Source organism: Miscanthus floridulus, chromosome 3, assembly GCF_019320115.1.
Source record: "Miscanthus floridulus cultivar M001 chromosome 3, ASM1932011v1, whole genome shotgun sequence".
Classification (NCBI taxonomy): domain Eukaryota; kingdom Viridiplantae; phylum Streptophyta; class Magnoliopsida; order Poales; family Poaceae; genus Miscanthus; species Miscanthus floridulus.
In genome coordinates, this window is record NC_089582.1 from 132,146,937 (window position 1) to 132,166,606 (window position 19,670).

A 19,670-nucleotide genomic window follows, 5' to 3' on the forward strand; every position below is an offset into this window, starting at 1 on the left:
CTTGTCCCTTAGGGCATCGTGGAAGCGGAGACCAGTGATGAAAGCCTCGATTGCCTCGTTGTCGAAGATTGATGGGACCTTGATGTGCATCTCCGAGAAACACCGGACGTACTCACACAGTGGCTCATCTTTCCGATCTCGAATCCGTTGCAGATCATATTTGTTGCTGGGTTGCTCGCAAGTAGCAATGAAGTTGTCGATGAATGCTTGCTTGAGCTCTTGCCAAGAATCAAAGTAGTTCGCCGGCAGGCTGACCAGCCATTGGTGGCCTGCATGGCCGACGGCGACTGGGAAGTAATTAGACATGACATGCTCGTCAGCCATGGCTGTTCTACACGCGGTTTCGTAGAGTATGACCCATAATTCAGGGTTCTCCTTGTCGTCGTACTTCTGAAGTTTTTCGAGCTTGAAGTTCTTGGGTCATATGACTTGGCGAAGGTGTGGAGTAAACTGCTTCAAACTCGGAGGGCCATGGGTAGTATCGTATTCCATACGGCGATAGCTTTTGTGGGATGCACGATCGTTGGCTCTTTGGTTAATGCGATCGCGTAGATCATGTTCTCCTAGGTAATGGTGGAGATCGTTATTGCCATCACGGCGATCCCGGTTGCCACCCTAGTTAATCCTGTGACCGCGGTTATCACGACGATTGTCATGGTTGTCTCGGCGGTTGTCCTCCTGGTAGTCGCGGCGGTTGTCATCCCGGTGATGATTGTCATCCCGACCACCATCATGGCCACCATTTCTGCCTTGACGGTTGTCTAATGGGTCGTTGTTGCACGAGCCACGTTGGTTGGGTGGCTATGAGCGACTTGAGTACTAGCGGCTGTGGCTTGATTCAACTGAGACGAATGGAGCCCGGGCTTGATTTACAATCTCTACGGTCTAGGCCATAGCAGCCGTCAAGTAAGCTTGTATATCATCATGAACTGCCTGGGTTTCCAGGGTATTGGGTAGTCGTTGCATTGTCGCCATAGCAACAGCTACATTAGCGCTTGGGGTCCTGAAGACCTGCTTGTCCCCCACCCTGTCAAAGGCATTGTTAAGGTCACGTGGCTGGACCCTTATGCGTCGGGCCTCCTCTTCTACCTCGGCTTCGATTTGTCGGTGATTAAACCGATCAATATTGCGTGCTTCGTGTGCTAGCCTTTCTTGTTCTGTTTCGCCAACCGCCGGTGGTTCATCATTACTAACAACATTGATCAAGTCTCCTCGCCTTGGTGGGAAGGATGGGAATCATGGGAACCCCGGGGTGTGGTCTGGGATATCCAGATCGTATTCAACGCCTTCATCGTCATGATGCTGGAGCTCGGTGTGGACGGAGGCATTAGATGCGATGCCGAACGAGGAGCTTGAGCCACCCTCTTGAACTGTGTGGACCAATCCTTCTTGATAATCCTCAATCCGGACCATGTTGATGAAGTTGCGTAGGCCGTAGGGCTGGGCCTGGTAGTTCTCCATCGAGGCTTCGTACTCGGAGAGCCGGAGACCCATCGCGGGGGCTGGCCGGCGACGAACGGAGCACCCTTCAGGAGTAGATGTGACCACGAGATCTGTACCAAGTCGTGTAGGACGACTGGCCTGAGCTGGTCGGGTAGATCTGTTGTGGGTAGTGGTTACCTGCTCATTAGGTTGACTTTGAATCGAACTTACCAGAGCAAGGGTTTCAGCAAGTTTGGTGCCGACCCGATCAATGGAGTCGAGCAGGTCGGTGCTGTCGATCTGCCTCCCTTTGTAGCGAGGAAGCGGACGACGGGTTGTCGGTGTGGCTAAAGACGATGCTAGCATGGCCGGAGCCAGATCCACCGTGGTCAGAGCCATAGCCGATGCAGGTGAAGCAGTGGTCGACGCAGATTGGATCCACGCCTCCTCCGTGGTCATGGCGATGAAGTCGTCGGAGCTAGTGGTCCAGGTGATCTGGCCAATGGTGAACGTGAGGCCATTTGGCGTAGCCATGGAACCGGGGATGATGATCATCTTGTTCGCCTGGAGAGCAGTACGCACACCCCCTACCTGGCGCGCCACTATCGACGAAATATGGTCGGCAGTCTACCTAGGGGTATGTCCAAGGTAGTAGATTATCGGCAGACAGATGTGCAAGCTATAAATAAGATGGTGACGTAAGACAAACACGAGGTTTTATCCAGGTTCAGCCACCGTGAAGACGTAATACCTACGTCATGTGTCTGATTGTATTGCTGTATGTCAATGAGAGATGTTTTTTAGAGGGGTTCCCTACCCACCTTATATAATCCAAGGGCAGGGTTACAGATCTAGAAACTAATCCTAACCAGTTACAATTGCCATAGGTGGCCAGATAAGGATTCCTATTCTAACCGACCAGGATCTTGCTTGATCTCCAAATCTGTCTTGATTCCTTACGCGGGACTCCGAACAAATTGGTCGGGCCATGCGTCGTTTTCTAGTGGGCCAGACCCCCTGGTCCGGCCTGGCCCAAGCCCAGCAGTAAGGGTACAGGGGTTCATACCCCCACACGCCCCGAGCGCCATCACGTATAGGGGAAGCGCGTGCCTCATTAGTGGTGCCACCCTCCTCGCATGGTAGGCGCCAATGATTCTCGACCCCTTCAACCCCTTCTCCTTCAGGAAGCGGATGGCAGGGAGATGGGCCTAGTTCCTCTTCTTGTCCTTCTTTGGGACACCCCACTTTCTGAATGAATCTGGGGGCTCTTCGATTAAGCACCCGGTAAACTCCGGCAAGGCGGCGACTTCATCATTCTTGAGATAAAACCAATGCGAATGCCACCCCTTGTTGGAGGTCGACAGCCGCATTGCTAGGTAGTCACTGACTCGGTTATTCTGAAGCTAGATGCCGGTGCATCTCATTGGCATATTCAGCTCCTGCCTCTTCTTCCTCTTCTTCTGGAGGGTGACGGTGAAGAAGTGCCACCATAGATCAAAGTAGGGCTGATCCCCAGGAATCCCTCACATAGGGCGATGAACGTCGCCATGTGTTGGATCCCATTGGGGTTGAGGTGCTGCAACTCTATCTTGTAATTGTGCAGCAGTCCTCAAAGGAATCTGTGGGCAGGGGTGGTGAACCCGCACTCATGGAAGCGCGCGAACAAGACGACATAGCCATTGGGTGGCGACGACACGTCCTCCTCGCCGGGCAGCCACCACTCGATGGTGGTCCGCACGCAGAGAAGACCGTGGCGGACAAGGTCCTCTAGGCGCTGGAGGGTGATTTCAGAGTGGCACCATGGCTCCATTGGAAGATGGGGGTGGCTGGATGCGAACTTGATGACGACTGAGACACGGATGCGGGGAGCTTAGGTGATTAGCGGTGAAGGTGGCAGATGCGAAGGTAAAGAGGCAAAGTATGAAATCCTAGGGGCAAACCTTTTGGTTTTATAGGGGCGACGGATACGAGGAAACCAATCGTCCGCTTAGATCTCCGTGCCTCCCATGATCTGCCATAATGTCACGCCATGGGATACGCGCATGCAATCCCTATCCTTTCCTTCGGAAAACTCACCGGACGTTTCGCCTTCCTGGGCGGACCGGGACTCATCGCGAGTAAGAGGAATATGGATCAAAAGCGCATCTATGGCCCATCTGGGCATAGGAGTTCGACGATTGGCCCATCAACAGGTCCAACAGCCGCTCCAAACACCCTATGACAAAGGGTGGAAAGACCTGGGCCCCACAAATGGCCAGCGCCCAAGCACACGAGCGCCATGGGCATCTCGCCCCACGATTAAGTCTTAGTCAGGCTTACCCAGATTGGATCCCCGCGAATAGGATACCAGGACCCCAATCAAACTATCTAGCTAAACAACCACCAAATCTCACGACCATACCCGCGAAGGGTCCGACCTCGACGAGAAGAAATCACCATCTTTAGGACACGCCGTGGGCAACAAAAAAGGGTCAGGGCTCTCAGAATCCTCTCTTTCAGAAAAACCTCCGAAGGAGTATCCTACTCCTCCATAGGCTCGGGGGCTACACCCACCGGGTGCGCTCGCGCACACCCGCTAGCAAGTCAAAAAATCCCCTAGGTAATTCTGCTCGAATCGTCCGGGGGCTCAGGGGCTACTATCGGAGACCAATATTAGGGTACCCCGAAGAGGAGGAGCTAATGACCATCAACATTGATTCATCCGCATGACCAAGAGCGCGACTACACCGCTTGCCGAGCTCCGCCTCGCCCGACGTCTGAGGGCAGACTCCATCTCACTCGACCCCCAAGGGCTGGCTCTACCTCACCCAACGTCTAAGGGCAGACTCCATCTCGCCCGACCCCCAAGGGCTGGCTCTGCCTCGCCTAACGTCTGAGGGCAGACTCCGTCTCTCTCGACCCTCGAGGGCTGGCTCTGTCTCGCCCGACACCTATGATGACATTACCATGATACCGACCCAGGAATCAGGCGGAGCAGATAAGGCAAGACGCTCAAGTCAACCGCAATATCGAGGACCGTACCCTACACGCCTACAGGAAAGTACCGTCAAGATATGATAAGAAGGGCGCTTTGCGACCTTTCAGGCATGTCAGAGCCCAAAACAGTGTTGTAGGCGCCGATATTTGCCTTATAGTGTTGTGGGCGCCGCCATTTGCCCTGGGGCATGGATCCTGATGGAAGCTCACGACAACCACTAGGGTCCAGGAGGAAACTCGCATCACCTATAGTAACGGATGTGCGATCACTACGCCGTCTGCTCCCTGTATGGCCGTGGATCAGCACCTTGGTCCGCCACGCCGCCCGCCGGGGCAAGATGGGATGTGACAACTCGCTGATAATGCTAGGACATGGCATCATCAGCGGGTAGACACTCAGCATGGCCTTGTCAGGGTCAGCAGACATACGCCCAGTGTGGGGCTGTCTCCATCACCGCCTGCCATGTCAGGGGCCCCACATAGGGGAAAAGGAAAACCGGGCACCTTGAAGGACTTCATTTGCCTCTCGTTTTCCACTTTTCTCCCATCTGTAATCCATACTCTCTCTTGGCCTATAAAAGGGAGAGCGTAGCACCCCACAAAGGGGATCGAAAAAAACACATCACGCATCACATCACACGTAGCTGAGCAGCAACCAAGCTCTCAGTACCCATTCGACGTTTCCATCAGAGACTTGGGACCTGTTCCTCTCTCGCCTGTTTGTAACCCCTACTACAAACTTTTTAGTGCTAATAACACGAGCAACAGCCATGAACTGGACGTAGGGACATTCTGTCCGAACTAGTATAAACCTTATGTCTTTTTAGCACACCATCCAGGCCAGACGCGCAATAACACAAATTTACTCGTTGGTGTTTACTCGAAACACCGACAATTTCGTCGCAAAACAACATACAACATTTAGATATTTAGACATGACACTATGCATCGTGGATTTTGTTTCATTTCATTATAGGAATGGACTTATAAAACAAAACAGACGAAGTATTGATTCCTTGGTGGAGTGCGATTGGTCGCATGGAGTGAGTGAATGAACGTTAAAACATGTGAAGCAAAAATTGTACTGCTACTGTTTATTTGGTTATGGGGCTCATCGATGGAGCAACTTTAGACTTGTAGTGAGGTTTTGCTTTACAAAAGATTATATAGATAAAAATATACATAGATTATATAACCTCGTCTTTTAATCTTGTTTCCCCTATTTTAGTGATAGCTGTGTTTTGTTCTTGTGAGTTGTGACGATGAGTACCAGTAGCATTTTAAGCGTTAATACGCTTACACACAGGCGATGACGCGGCATGGGGTAAACAAATTGTTGCTGGATAAGTCAATTACGAAGCTGACATGGGTGGATACCTAATTCCGGGGGAGAGAAAGAGAGGAACAGAGTGCGGCTCTGTTTTCGTTTACACGAGGAAAACACACGGCCGTCGTGCAAGGACCATAACAGGTTTGATGGAACTTCGAGGGGCCATGGTCTCAATGCCTATTTGGTGCTGCAACAGCGATAGAGCTTGCTAGCGGCCGTACGTCCGGACGCTCACGCTTGCAGTCGTTTCTCATGCGGTTTCGTGCGCCTACATGAGGTCCACGTCGCCCCAAACGTCACCAGCATCGAGAAAGAGAGGGAGGGGGCGGTGGATGCCCAATCGATGTCGGGAGGAGGAGGAGACGCAGAGGAAGGCAGCAGAAAGCGAGGAAGAAGATGCAACACCCAATCTATTTTTGAAACATCCAGATGCAACAATTGCAATATACGCCTGAAGACAGATGAAACACTTTGAAACATGCATCTAAAACACTTGCAAAAACACATGAAAAACACTTGAAAGCCATTGCAAAACATACGTAACATCTAGATAAAACACTTGCAACATAAGCGTGAAACATATGCAACATCGAAATAAACACACTTGTAACATACGTTGAAAAAAACACAGATGAAACATTGCAAACAGAAGCTTGCAACATACGTGTACAACTATTGCAACATGTGTAACATCGCGATGTACTTTTGCAACATCCGCATAAAACATTCTCTGAAACATCTGAAACACTTGAAACATATGCTTGCAGCATGCGCTTTTAGCGCAATATTTCCTTGCTGTTTCGGAATGGATGCTCATCGGCTCGTGGAGTTTACCGGTATAGAGCTCGCTAGTGGCATAGAGCTCACCTCTCTGGTAGAGAAGGCCGCGATAGGTTCGGTGGAGAAGGCCGTTGCGGGTCCACACGCTCTAGAAGGCCGCGACGGATTACCAGCTCCATGCCATAGCCACCCTTGCCTTCTGCGCGGCGACGCGGATCTCCGTCGCCGTGCTCGTCTCCCACGCGACGCTCGCACGTGGGCCTCCGGAGGCACCTTTGCCTCCCACGCGCGCCGGCCTCGGAGCTGCCGTCACCTTGCTTGCGCGCTGACAACCGAACGCGTGAAGCGCAGTGGTTACTGGAGGTGCGGGCCGCAAGAGTGCAGAAGAGAAGCGTAGAAGATCCCTGACGTCGCGGCGCCGAGGAACGGAGATGGGCTGCCGTGCGCAAGGTGGATGTCGTTGTCTTTGCGGCTGCATCGCTGAACCCATGCCACCACCACTGAATCTCCGAATCGCCACAACAGTTACTCTAGTGAGCTAGGTTTGGGTCAGCATCTCGCCCACCTTTTTTTAAGCAAAATCTCACACACCCCCTGGCTCAGTGAATAATAGATGAGACTAACTCGCTCAAATGATAAGGCCACACCAGACATCGCTTCATTTAGAGGCGGTAGTTGGACCGGCTCGCAAAACTCACCATTCTAAGCGTCCGGCACGAACGGACGCCCTGTTTCAAGAATTACCAAACAGCGATTTGGATGAGCTGTCCCTGTCCCTGAAACACGACGCGGCGACAAATTGCGTGGACGTGCGACATGTCCGTCAGTTCTGTTTTCCTCGCTCGTGCGTGACAGTCAACAACCCAGGCACGATCAGACATTTCGCTGTGCTGAGTTTTGTTTCCGAAGGCAGTCACAGGGTAGCATGTAGCAACATGCAGAGTTTAGCCAAGTAGCCAACGACAAAAACACCACTGTACTCGGGGCCTGTTTGTTTGCCCCCCCCCCCCCCCCCCCATGGCTTACAATCAGCAATCGAGCCACTAATTTTCATTGCTAATGGGTGGGTACCTCTGTTTTTATGCTACGGCTGCACTCACTGCCCACGCTCTTCGAAAGCAGAGTCCCAGTTGAGTGATTAGGAACACAAACTAGTTCGTCAGTATGAGCAACAGCTTCCAGTGGGAACTCGCTGCCCCGCAAAATTTCACGTGTGGTCATCTGTTTCGTTTCGTCCTTGCGAGCGTTGATTATTCAATTATACACTATCAAAATCGAAGGTGCGAATGGAATTCTGTGCAAGTGTAACAGTAAAGATTATGCTGATCTATTGTGGGTTTCTATTCCTCCGCTTTCTTCGGGAGCGGGCAAACGGATCAACCCATGTTCTGTCTTCCCTTGCAGCCCGGTCCCAGCGCTTCTAGAAATCACGAAGCTCCGATCGTGATTTTCTCCGGATCTGCAAGGTCGAAACAATGTTGTGGCAAACTGTGAGGACTGATCGATTAATGGCATGCAAATTCTGATGCGTTGCATAATCTGGATAGCTAGAGCTGATTATTACGCTGTTATTGTCAACTGAAGGGAAATAAAAAAAATTAGGCCCAGCGAACGCTAGACCGGTTGGTCTGGCTGTGCACTTTGCACCCTACCAGCCAGAGTTCGAATCCCCTCGGGGGCGAATTTGTTGGTCGAAGGAGGCGCAGTTTATCTGCGCGTTGAAAAAAATCCCATCGTCTGCCCCACGCCAAAGCACAGGTCTAAGGTCAGCCTAGTCTTACGGGAGCTGCGGTGCCACTGTGTATGGGTGGAACAGAGGTTCGGGGGTTTTCTCGACCTGCGTGAGAAGGTCTTTTTCTTAAACACAATGCCCGGGGCTGTCTTACCCCCGCGGGTTGAGTTTTTTTTTTTATTTCATGTGTTTTCCCATAAAAATAAACTAATTCAAGTGAAGTGACAGGGTTTTGAAATCTGAATTTTCAGCTTCCACCGACATTTTTCGAGTTAGACACTTGAAACGATGTACAGTATACCAAATGCTTTGTTAGCTCACCTTTGTTCGCATATCAAGGCCTGGTGCCTTCCCCTGGTAAATCATAAAAGGTGTCAAGGTCGCAGAATAAAATACAGCAACATACGTAGTATGCATCAAACTTTTCTTTAAGGTCAGGCACACAGAACATACTCTCGTTTTTTGGACTTGAGCTGCTTTCTGACGAAGTGGCTGGGCATTTTTGCCACGAGTACCATCCTTCCAGAATTTAAAAAGAAAAACAGAGGAAACATTTTACATTAATTTGCACACCAACAAAGAACATTCATAATATACAGATAGAAGGCATAGTATTATCAAAAGACATTTCCTTTGGCCCCGTTCGCTGGTCTTAAACTTGGCTGGAAAACACTGTTCCGGCTGGTTTGTTGTGAGAGAAAAACACTGTTGGGCTGGTTTGGTGAACAGTGTATTGAGAGGGGGGATCAGCCGGCGGGCTGGTCTGATAAGACCAGTGAACGGCCCCAAAGTTCCTAGTTCCCATAATAACTTTACCTCATAAAATATCAATTATGACTCTAGCCGAACTGGATAGATGGCTCTAGTAACTCTCGGGAGCGAACGGATGGGGTTAAAAAATCCCCTTATCTGTCACACGCCAAAAACATAGGTCTAAGAACCAGCTCAGGTTCTCACATAGGTGATGGTGCCGCTGTATATGGGTGGGGCAGTTTCGGGGGGTTTTCTCGACCTGCGTGAGAAGGTTACCTTCTATCTTAAGTAGAATGCCGGAGGCTGTCTTAACCCCGCGGGTCGAGTTTTTTTTTTAATTATGACAAAGGGCTTTTCTTAACTGAGGTCAACCCCATTTCCAATACTCCCATAACAAAAATACAGAAGTTTGATGGCATGTAACCAGTTTTATGAGGAAACAAAGGGCTTTTGTTCTCATAAAAAAACTTAATTAAGGATTGTATGAATTATGCACAAGTGCAGATGAACCACATTTTTTTTTTCTCTGAGAACACACAAAAGCTTGCGTATTATTGCATTAGGAAGCGCAGCTCAAATTCATGGAATGTACTGAAAAATATTGCCATGATCTATTGTTCTTAGACATAACCATGTTTTGTATGCAAGAGTTGCAGGAAACACCAAGGTTCTAACTTGCAGCAACAAAACAGGAGTTAAGACAAACCTTTGTTACTGTAGAACCTCCTAATGTCTGCACTCCTCGGTGAACTATAAATTCACTATCAACTACGCCGATGTTCTTTGTCCTGTCACCCTGAAATCAGTTTAAGAAAAAAACTCTTTTTTTTTTGAAAAAGAAAACTTTTATTTCAAGTCTTTACTAAAAAGACGACAAAGTTTGCTTGGACAATGAGGTCATGAACTCAGAATGACTATGTTAAAAGATGCAAGATGCATAAGAGCATAAAGAGGTACAAATGTTTCTATTCCTTTATATATCACCTCGGGCAAAAAACGATAACTTTCAATAGATTACCATACAAAAATTATATTAATTGAACAGATGGAAAATAGTGCTATATGATTTTTCTTGGGAATACTGATCATAATATAATAAACACTTTTTTTTGCATGGACAAAGGTCAAACGAAAAACTTTCAATACTTTGTGCTTTAGATGAACTTAAATTATAAGGCATGCCACAGTTACTTGAACAACATTTTTATCAAACCTGAGCACAATATCCAAACTTGTAATCGATACCCCATCCATGGATAAGATCATTCTGTATAAATACAATGTAGATATATTAATATCTGGAATACTCCACAAAAATCAATCAGGTAAAACCATAAAAGACAAAGGAGATTATCACATAAAGTACTTTTTTTTTTCAAAAACAGCTTAAAGACCTATGAACTAATGTGGACTCATATTTGCCTGTGTCCCTGACAAATGCAGCAGTGACAATGCGTGGAGCAATGAAGGTATGTGAAGGCACTGTAGTGAGTTCATAAACACCTATAAAACTAGGACCATAAAAACACTCAACCTACGGGTGTAAGACAGCCCTCAAGCATTGCATTAAGAAGGTCGAGAAAACCCTCAAACCCCTTCCCCACCCATACACAGCAGCACCATAGCCCATGTGAGAACGACCACGATCGGGGCTGGGCCTTAGACCTGTGCTTTGCCATGGGACAGACGAGATTTTTTTAACCCTAGCCTGAAAATTCGCTCCCACGGGGAGTCGAACCAAGGACCTGAGGAGTGTTACTCAAGCCACCTAACCAACTCAGCTAGAGGATCATAATACATAGAAATAACATGAATCTAATTCAAGAATTATCCACAAGTAATGACACAAAATGTTGACGAATGTAGCGTCAAAACTGACCTTGTGATTTGTGAATATTATAAATCAAAAAATATATTGTAGCCAATGAGACAAGTAGTTAGCTCCTAGCTTGTATATATCTATTGCTTCTGCACTCCATATTATTTCAGAAAGAAGCAAAATATAAAGACATCACACATATCAGAAAGAAACAAAATGTGAAGACTCAACACTAAGCCCAGGTTAAAAATTGTATTAGCTTTGCCTGTTTGGGTTTCCACCCCTGCTTTTCTCAACATGGTTACTCACGGTTAAGCATGTTCCAAGTATTCCCTGACTCTAAATTCCAAAATAGGAATACGATGCACATGGACATCTAATGCTACACCATAAACCATATTGTACAATTCATGCTCAGAACTTGTGGATCACTGAAAGGAAAACAGTCATATTGTCTGGTACAATAGAAGTTCAAATACAGAACATGGTTAAGAAATCATATGAAGATAAAGTCTACCTGGATAAGATGCCACACACATGGCCAAGCGGACTTTGAGAAAACAGGCGCCATGCCCTCGACCCATCTATAGATCAAACAAACAATTATCATGTCATGCACGGCTCTCAATCATATTTGTCATATGCATATACCATGGTTGGTAAATAGTAAGACAATTCTGGTGAAAATCGATCATGCGGTAAAAATGTCAAGAGCTAATCAGCAATTCTGTTGTAGCATAAGAAAGGGTTCAAGAAAGAAATACCCAGAACAAGGCGGTCCTTCTCTTGAACACTGTTTGTTAGCCCGGCTAACTCTTCTGTCAAAATACACATCGTGTTTGATTTAGTTATGATGTAACCACACATTTCCAAAATAAAAGTTGCACTACATGAACTTACCTATGAAAGGTCTCTGTTTTTTTACGAACAGTTATTCGGTGATGAATTTCAGAAAGCTTAGAGTCAAGACCTGGTTGTGATATCTCCAGCCCTTCTGATCTAACTACATTTAAGTATCTGAAAGGAATCAATGCATTAGCTAAATTGGTGCAGAGAATGGAAAGATCAAACAAACACATTTGGTGTGTGCGCGCGCGCATTTGTGTGTGGAGGGGGTTAGCATAATATGCCGTTTCTTCACAGATTTCTCCTATATAGAACACAAAATTAAGCTGGATATTTTCAAGAAATTGTTTGCCGCCTAGCACATACATGGCAGGCTGGCACTGGCAGCAGAAACATCCAGAAAACTGTCATTTTATACTAGTAGTTGCCCGAACCAAGATTTAAAAGTCCAATAAACAGAACTCTGATGTGTCCGTCTTTACTCTTTTTTTTGTTGTTGCTAGGCATTGATAAGTTTGACAACATAAGGTTGGTACCATGTAATACAATTACACAATACCTTCTCGGGTTAAAGTTATCAACTTCCAGATCTTCATCCCAAAGAAAGATGTACTGGTACATGGACACGACAGAAGGATGGAGGAACCTCTTTGCAAACCACCTATAAAAACAGATACCTTGTCATCTTATCTTGAAGCTAAAATGAGAGAAAAGGCTTGCCGAATTTCAGTGCAAAGGAGGAGATACCATACCATTTAGTCTGGTTAGAAGCAGCTATATGTATCACACTTTTGCTCCATGGTAGATCATTCCACCCATTGACATTCCCATCATAATGGAACAATATAGCTGTAAAATTTTCTGGAAGAAACTGAATAATCAAGAGTCACATGACAATTTTACGTGCAAATTACCGCTTAAAGAGGTGTAAATGAAGTACCTTCTTCATAATAGCGTCCACACTTTTTTTCTGATTTATACCGGCAGCAATAGCAATCAAAAACTGATCACTTTGTTTAGACTTCTGCTAGGACAAAACACCCACAGAGCATTAAATAACTAAACAAATAAGATTCTGTAGTTATGAGGTGGGAACAGCTAATGCTTGTTGAGTTTGAAAAGTGAAACCGACAGAAATATTGTACTGGAATCAAAGTTCGTCAGGTATATATTGTACTTAACTAACCTTTGACTGCGCACTTGTCAGCCACAATGGCTTCAACTCCATGTCGGAGTTAGACTCCACTATACCATGGGGTAAATAACCAATCCTAGCCTCCGCTTTTTGAGGCACCTTAACAGCGTCTCTGTCAGACACCTGATATTTACATTGGAGGCGCAAATCATATCTTAGCAACAGAGGAAAATCTGCCTCTGGTTAATAGGGGGGAAAAAATCTTGTGACTTTTGATGGAAGGAAATGTGTTCACATACCGTCACTGTATCAAATGGATGAGATTTTGCTTCCAACTGTAAAGTTGCATAATCACATAAGATTAATCTTTTATGTTCAGAGAACTCTGTTATTATACAATAAACCAGGGGATATTGATTGTTACCGATGTCTGCTTATGTTGAAAGTTAGCCATGTTGTACACCAGGAATATGATTATCACGCACAGGACGAACAGATGCAACCGCAGTTTCATCTTAGGACACCTATCGCCCCCCTTACCATTCTGTACAATCAAAAGTAGGTAGCAATATAGTATCCTGACCTCACACTCAACCAACCTTAAGGGTTCAGAAAATGTAGATGCCACTAATAAGTAAGGAATCATCAAAAGAACACAAGCAAGCTCACCTTATCTTTCAAGACACTAGTTTTCTGTGTACGACTGGAAACAGATGGATCACCTTCTTATGGTGTCAAGAAGCAACTCAAGCAAGTGAGGATCATTTCATGACGCCCTGCTTGCAGGATAGCAGGCCAAAAAACAGCGTAACAAACAGTATCATTAATAATTTCATAATGGAAAGATTGGCGTGTTGCTTAGTTCAGGCACATCGACCACCACCCACTGAACACATCGACCACCACCCACTCAAACAACCTTAAGTCAACAGGTTCCAGGCACACATCAGGTAAAAAAAATACTTTAGCATCTCTTTTCTCCATATTTTTGCTGGTAAAACGGAAAAGGAGAGGGAGCTAACTAGGTGGTGAAATCTCGAACGAATAGATGAACGTCCGGTGCAAGCATCATGCGTGATCTCGCTTTTGTTGTTCGGAGTGCAGCAGTGTCCCCTTGAAGCAAATTGACAGCAAAGGGGTGTGACGAACGCATCAATGACGAGTGGAGCAGGAACACTGACGCACTGGCCGCGACCGAATTACGCTACACTTTATTAACCCACCCCTCCAGACTCCAATTCCAGGCTTCCAGCTCGGGAGCCACCTCGCGACAACGAGGGCGTCCCAAGAGATCGTTTCCTAAATCCCAATTACAGGTAGGAGCACCCAAGTCCCAAGGCACGATCAGAACCAATCCATGACATACCAGGTGTAGCACGCGGATATTTGTACTATCGGATTGAGTGAGAACAAAACGAATTACCGCGGCGGCGGGAGGAGCCGGAGATGATGCCGCGGTGGGCGGGAGGCCTCGGAGCTGAGCGCGCAATGGGCGGTGGTGGAGCCGTGGAGGCGCCTCCAGCCACTCGTCACACGTGTGGGCGCCTTGGCAGCGAGGGCACCGCTGGTGCTGATTGTGTCGCGGCGATGCCGGGCAATGGCTAACGAAACGTCTCGCAGTGCCGGAGTCCGGAGGGATTGGGAAAGGTTGGGTGGAAGTTGTGACGGTGACGGGGACGGGCACGGGCGGAGGCGGCCGCGGGAGGGAGCCAGAGAGCCAAGAGCCCGAGGAACAGCGCGACAGCGACGGTCGGGTCAGAGCCTCAGAGGAAACGCGACGGGTGGCGCCTCGCCTAGTTCCACCCGCGCTGCCCCCTCAGTGCTCGCAGCGAGCGCCCCACACGGCATCCTCCGCTCGGGTAGTCGGGTGACGAGCGCGCAGGCGGCGCAGCTGCCGTTTCGGCCACGCCCGCGACCGGGTTTTCCGCTCGGTTTGTTGGTTCCTTGCCTCGCCGCTAGTGCGTGTGCCGTGTGCACGACGGTGACGCACGGCCCAACGGATGCATGCCAAAAGAGCGACGCACGGCAAGCGGCCCAGCATCAGCCCAGCACTGCCGCTTCTCTTTCTCGCTGCCAAGAGCCGAATTGTTCAACCGTTCAAGTCCCTGCAGTCTTTCCTGTCTGGTGCAGTCAACAGGTAACTGTCGGTGTTCAAGATCAGTTCACATGGTATAACAACTTAAACTATTACTCCCTCCGTCCAAAAAAAACGCAATTACCTGGACACGCGGACGGAGGGAGTAAGCATTACACAGTCAGACATGTATAGCCTAACTCGGATAATCTCTACAGGAAAACGAGGGTTCCCTTCTAACTGTCCTTGCTCCTTACAAAACAACATCAAAAACAGCTAACCCCTTCCTGTTACGCCAGTTTGAATACTGGGACAAAAACTTTTTTGTCAGTTAAACAACACTGGAAGGGGCCAGCCTATGATATATTTAAGCTGTACACAGTTTCACCGGCATTGAGCTGATTGTAGCTTCACCGCCGGCTCTTCTTGCCCCCTTTGCTGGGGCTATCCTCCTGTGCTGCCGCACTCCTCTTCCTGCCTTTGCTGGGGCTATCTACCAGTGCCCCAGCACCCCTTTTCCGGCCTTTGATGGGGCTATCTTCCTGCGCCTCAGCAATCCTCTGCCCACTCTTTGGAGGCCGACCCACACCTCTCTTCTTGGCTTGCTCATTTCTCTGTATAGTCTTTTGATTAGCCAGCTCATCACTGCAAGGTCTCTTGCCATCTCCTTCCTTGGCAGTAGTGTCCCTTGAAGAAACCTTGATTGCCCTTGCATCACCAGGGCCAGGGTGTCCAGGCTGCAGGGCTCGAGCATTCTTCTTTACTACAGGGGCACCAGCTGTTCTGGTCTCTCCATGGCTTTTCAAGAACAAGCTTGCACTCTGCTTCACTGTTTTGCATGCAAAGTCACGAAGCTCAACCGCAGCCATGTGCTCCAATGTAGCCTTCGGGTAGAAGGCTATTACATTATTGATGAAAATGAGCATATCTCTCAGGAGCTCCTTGGTGCAAGAGATTGCGCCACTCTTGACCTTAGAGTGAAGTATTCGGAAGTCCATATGCCAGCGAATCATCTTCTTATATCTAGCTCTTTTCCTCTATATAGACGAAAAGGTAAGGAGTCAGATGAAATTCAGTCCATAAGTGTTCATGCTATTTCACAGACCTTGAGAATGATTTGACGGAACAATCGATTTGAGAAGTACTCCCTCCGTTCCAAATTATAAGTCACTTCGACTTTTTTAGTACATCCACTTTGCTATGCATCTAGATGTCTAGATACATAGCAAAATGGATGAACCAAAAAAGTCAAAGCAACTTATAATTTGGAACGGAGGGAGTAACATAATCAACTATAGCCAGCTAGTAAGAAAATAACCGTAATTAAAAACCCACAAAAATCTGAGTTGAGTAACTAGCAGGAAAAAAAAAGAGCGGAACCGTTTTAATAACAGTTATAAAAGTATTAGCACCCACATGAAGTATCCCATCTCTCAAATGACCTAAGGAGTCATAATAGTCAACAAGTCCTATATTAATCAGTGAAGTATATATATACAGATAATTTAGACCATCACTGAGGCACTGAAAATAGAAAAGTGATGAAACTCGGTGAACCCATCATACCTGGGTATCAAGTTGGCGTTGCAACATTTTGCAGTCATCTTGAGTCGATATAGTATTCAAAATTTCTGCCAGCTTCAGTTTAACTCTCTCAATCACAGGCTGGCCACATTCTGCCTTTGGAGATCTCAAGCCCTTCTTCATAACATCAGATCCTGCTTTGGGAGTTTTCAAGTCCTTTATAACATCAGGTTCTACTTTGGAAATTTTCAACCCCTTCTTCACTACATCAGATTCTGCTTTAGGAGTTCTCACACCCTTCTTCATCAAATCAGATTCTACTTTGGGAGTTTTCAAGCCCTTCTTCATTATACCAGATCCTACATTTGGAGTTTTCAAATCCTTATTCATCACACCAGAGTCTACCTTTGGAGTTTTCACACCCTTCTTCATAACAACTGATTCTACATTTGGAGTTTTCAAGTTCTTCATGCAGCCTTCAGACAAACCCTCCCTCTGTATGCATGCTGTAGATGTAGGCTCACCATCCCCACTACTATCACCACCTTTCAGAAGTGTCCTTCTAGCTCTCCTTCCTCTTTGTTTTCTAGAACCCCAAAGCAAGCCATCTTTGGGACCGACCTTTTCAACTTGGGCCCGGGGATATGACTCATCTGGTGATGGATTGATAGCTTGAATTGAATCAGTATCACACTGCTGCACTTTCTGAGATTTCTGACTGTTGCTTGCTTCCTCTGTGAAACTAGCAGCTGATGATCTATCCCTGGACGTTTCTTTACCTGAGGAATTAGTATCTGCTGTATTTTCGGAGCGCGGACATGATTCAGTATGACTGGTGCGGCATTCAGAACTCCCATCAACATGTTTGCTATTGCTGAGGCTTTGAATAACAGATTGGAGGGATCTGGAAGAGTAAAAGGAAGATCACACATTACCAAAAAGTTGGCAAAGTATCAAACAATGACTTGCCTGGATGAAAAACAATCGACAAAGATTATATCTGGGATAGTCAACAATAAGAACAAAATATAAATAGCTCAACTGAACTTCAAAAATGCTCTGTGAACAAATTGTCACTAACCCAATAGAATTTTCCGACTTCTCCAAATCCCTTTTGAGTTCAGCAACTCTCTGCTTACGAAGCTCTTCAAACCAAGCACTGCATTGAAGCAAATAGGATGATCAGAACTCAGAAAAATATAAAATGCTTCACATCAGAGTTATCTATTCAACTGCAGCCATCTGAAAGGCAGTGCAATGCCTGCATTGTTGTATAAACAACTTATTGCTTATGGGATTGAGAATCCAATCTTAAAGCTGAGGTTGTTGATCACTAAGTGGTCTATGTTTTAGTATTTTCCCTCTTTATTCTCTTCCTTGTATATTATCCATTCTTCAAACGGTTGGTTATGTATACTTGTGAAGTAGTAAGATGCAAATTTAAAAACGTGAATCACCAACTTGCGAATAGAAAGAAGTGCAGGCATTTCTGATTGTTGAGTGCAGAAGCAGACATGCTGATTAGCAACTACTCCCACGTTCCAAATTACAGTTCACTTTAGTTTTGCCCTACATCAAACTTCTCTAATTTTGACCAAGTTTTTAGAAAAATACATTAGCATCTACAAGTTCAATCAAATGCATTGTCAAGACAAATTTCATGAAGAATTTAATGAAAATAATTTGTTATTCTAGATGTTGATGTATTTTTCTATAAACTTGGTCAAAGTTAGACAAGTTTAACTTAGGACAAAGGCACAAAGCTAAAGTAAACTATAATTTGAGATGAAGTATTGTTGAATATGATCAAAATGTAGCATGCTGCTTACATGTTATCTTTTAGCACAATAGCAAAGACTCTACCCGACTGTTATATTTAAAGATTCACAAAGTTCTTAATCAGCTCATAAAAAAGGCTCAAAATTCATATTATTTCAACTTATATAGATATATAATGATATGCAGTAGTTGTTCTATGCCACTCATCCAATTTGCAAGGTCATGTAATGGATAAGAAGGTACAAAGCATGAACATCACACAATCAAGTATCACTTACTTGCATGCAGAGTACCGCAACTGTATCTCTGCAAATTTTGCTTCACATTCCTGCAGATATTAACAACTGTACTTGATCAGTCTGCCATAACTTCCAGATGATAATAAAACAGTTGAATTGCAATGCAATCAGAAACAACTTGATGTGTAAAACAAACTGCACAAAAAACGCACATTGATAGGCTCAAGGTTCTACTACATTTCACTGTTGGAAAAAAGGCAACATAGTAGTAGCACCCCAAAAATGCCTAGGAAATTATACAGCAGCAACAACAGAGCCTTTTAGTCCCAAGCAAGTTGAGGAAGGCTGCCTGGGAAACTATCTTGTTTCTATGAAAATAGCTGTCATCTAATAGTGTGCTCCTCGTGTGTGAACATGAAAATACTCAAATAGTGCACATCATTTCAATGGCTATAAGAACATGTAAGCAGAAATTTGTGCACAAACCATGCAATGTGCATTGTCATGGCATTGCTAATTACTGTATCGCACTTCATTAATGCCTACATGGTTCTTACTGGGCTTCCCCTTGTTCAACTCAAAATCATTGCATGGTAAATCAAATCCAATCACAGCCTACTTAGGAACCAACCATCTACGACCACAGAAATTCAGCATTTATAGAATCGCATAGCTCTACGGACATTGCAAAATCAAGCATTCGCAGAGGTAGGGCCACGGAACCCTAGCCTCGATATTAGCTGGAGACAGTTATTCCGCACCGGTGGGGCCCTAGGGCCATGCCCTAATCCGTATCCGAGTCGGTCTCGAGCTGTAAACACGACCTAGGGTTTGACAGGTTGCGGGGTTGTACCTCGGGCGAGAAGGTGCACGGGGAGCGGGTCCGGAGCTCGTCGGCCACGGTGGCCCACGCTGCGCCCCCATGCCGGAGCACTGCGCCGCCCAGCACCAGCTCCTCCCACGTCCCCCAGCCGCCGCCGCCGCCCCCTCCCACCGCCACCACCACCATCGGTTGCCGGCTCTGGTCGGCTTGATCGCAGGGGAGACGGGCGGTGGATAGCCAGTAGGAGTCGGAAAGGGAGGTCAGGAGGAGAGGTGGACAAGGTGTCGGGTCGTCGCGGTTTCGGGGCCGGCGGTCTGGTTTCCCTGCCCCGCCTGCTGTTTTTTCGGGTTTGGCTCGCGTCGCGTGGGTGATGGATTTTTCATTTCTGGGTTCCTATTCCTGGGTTCGCTCCACTTTTTTTTCCCGTTGCGACCGTGG

At 46.7% G+C, this 19,670-nt stretch overlaps 1 protein-coding gene and 1 pseudogene across 2 annotated transcripts; both read right to left on the bottom strand.

The window, feature by feature from the left end:
• Window positions 1-7,700: 7,700 nt before the first annotated feature.
• Window positions 7,701-14,457, bottom strand: LOC136542468 (uncharacterized). Of its 2 annotated transcripts, XM_066534930.1 has the most exons (16): window positions 14,217-14,446; window positions 13,463-13,569; window positions 13,218-13,337; window positions 13,093-13,128; window positions 12,845-12,976; window positions 12,599-12,682; window positions 12,411-12,529; window positions 12,218-12,319; window positions 11,713-11,829; window positions 11,577-11,630; window positions 11,330-11,396; window positions 10,207-10,260; window positions 9,700-9,789; window positions 8,694-8,759; window positions 8,562-8,594; window positions 7,701-7,967 (listed from the first exon to the last, which is right to left on the bottom strand). In XM_066534930.1, exons 3-16 carry the CDS (start codon window positions 13,305-13,307, stop codon window positions 7,929-7,931), a joined length of 1,083 nt encoding a protein of 360 aa, XP_066391027.1. In that variant the 5' UTR covers window positions 13,308-13,337; window positions 13,463-13,569; window positions 14,217-14,446; the 3' UTR covers window positions 7,701-7,928. The 2 variants fall into 2 exon arrangements, 1 of the variants encoding a protein (XP_066391027.1); XR_010780698.1 differs by lacking the exon at window positions 7,701-7,967 and having other exon boundaries at window positions 9,700-9,781; window positions 14,217-14,457.
• Window positions 14,458-14,906: 449 nt separating this feature from the next.
• Window positions 14,907-19,615, bottom strand: LOC136542466 (uncharacterized; annotated as a pseudogene).
• Between the last annotated feature and the right edge of the window lie 55 nt (window positions 19,616-19,670).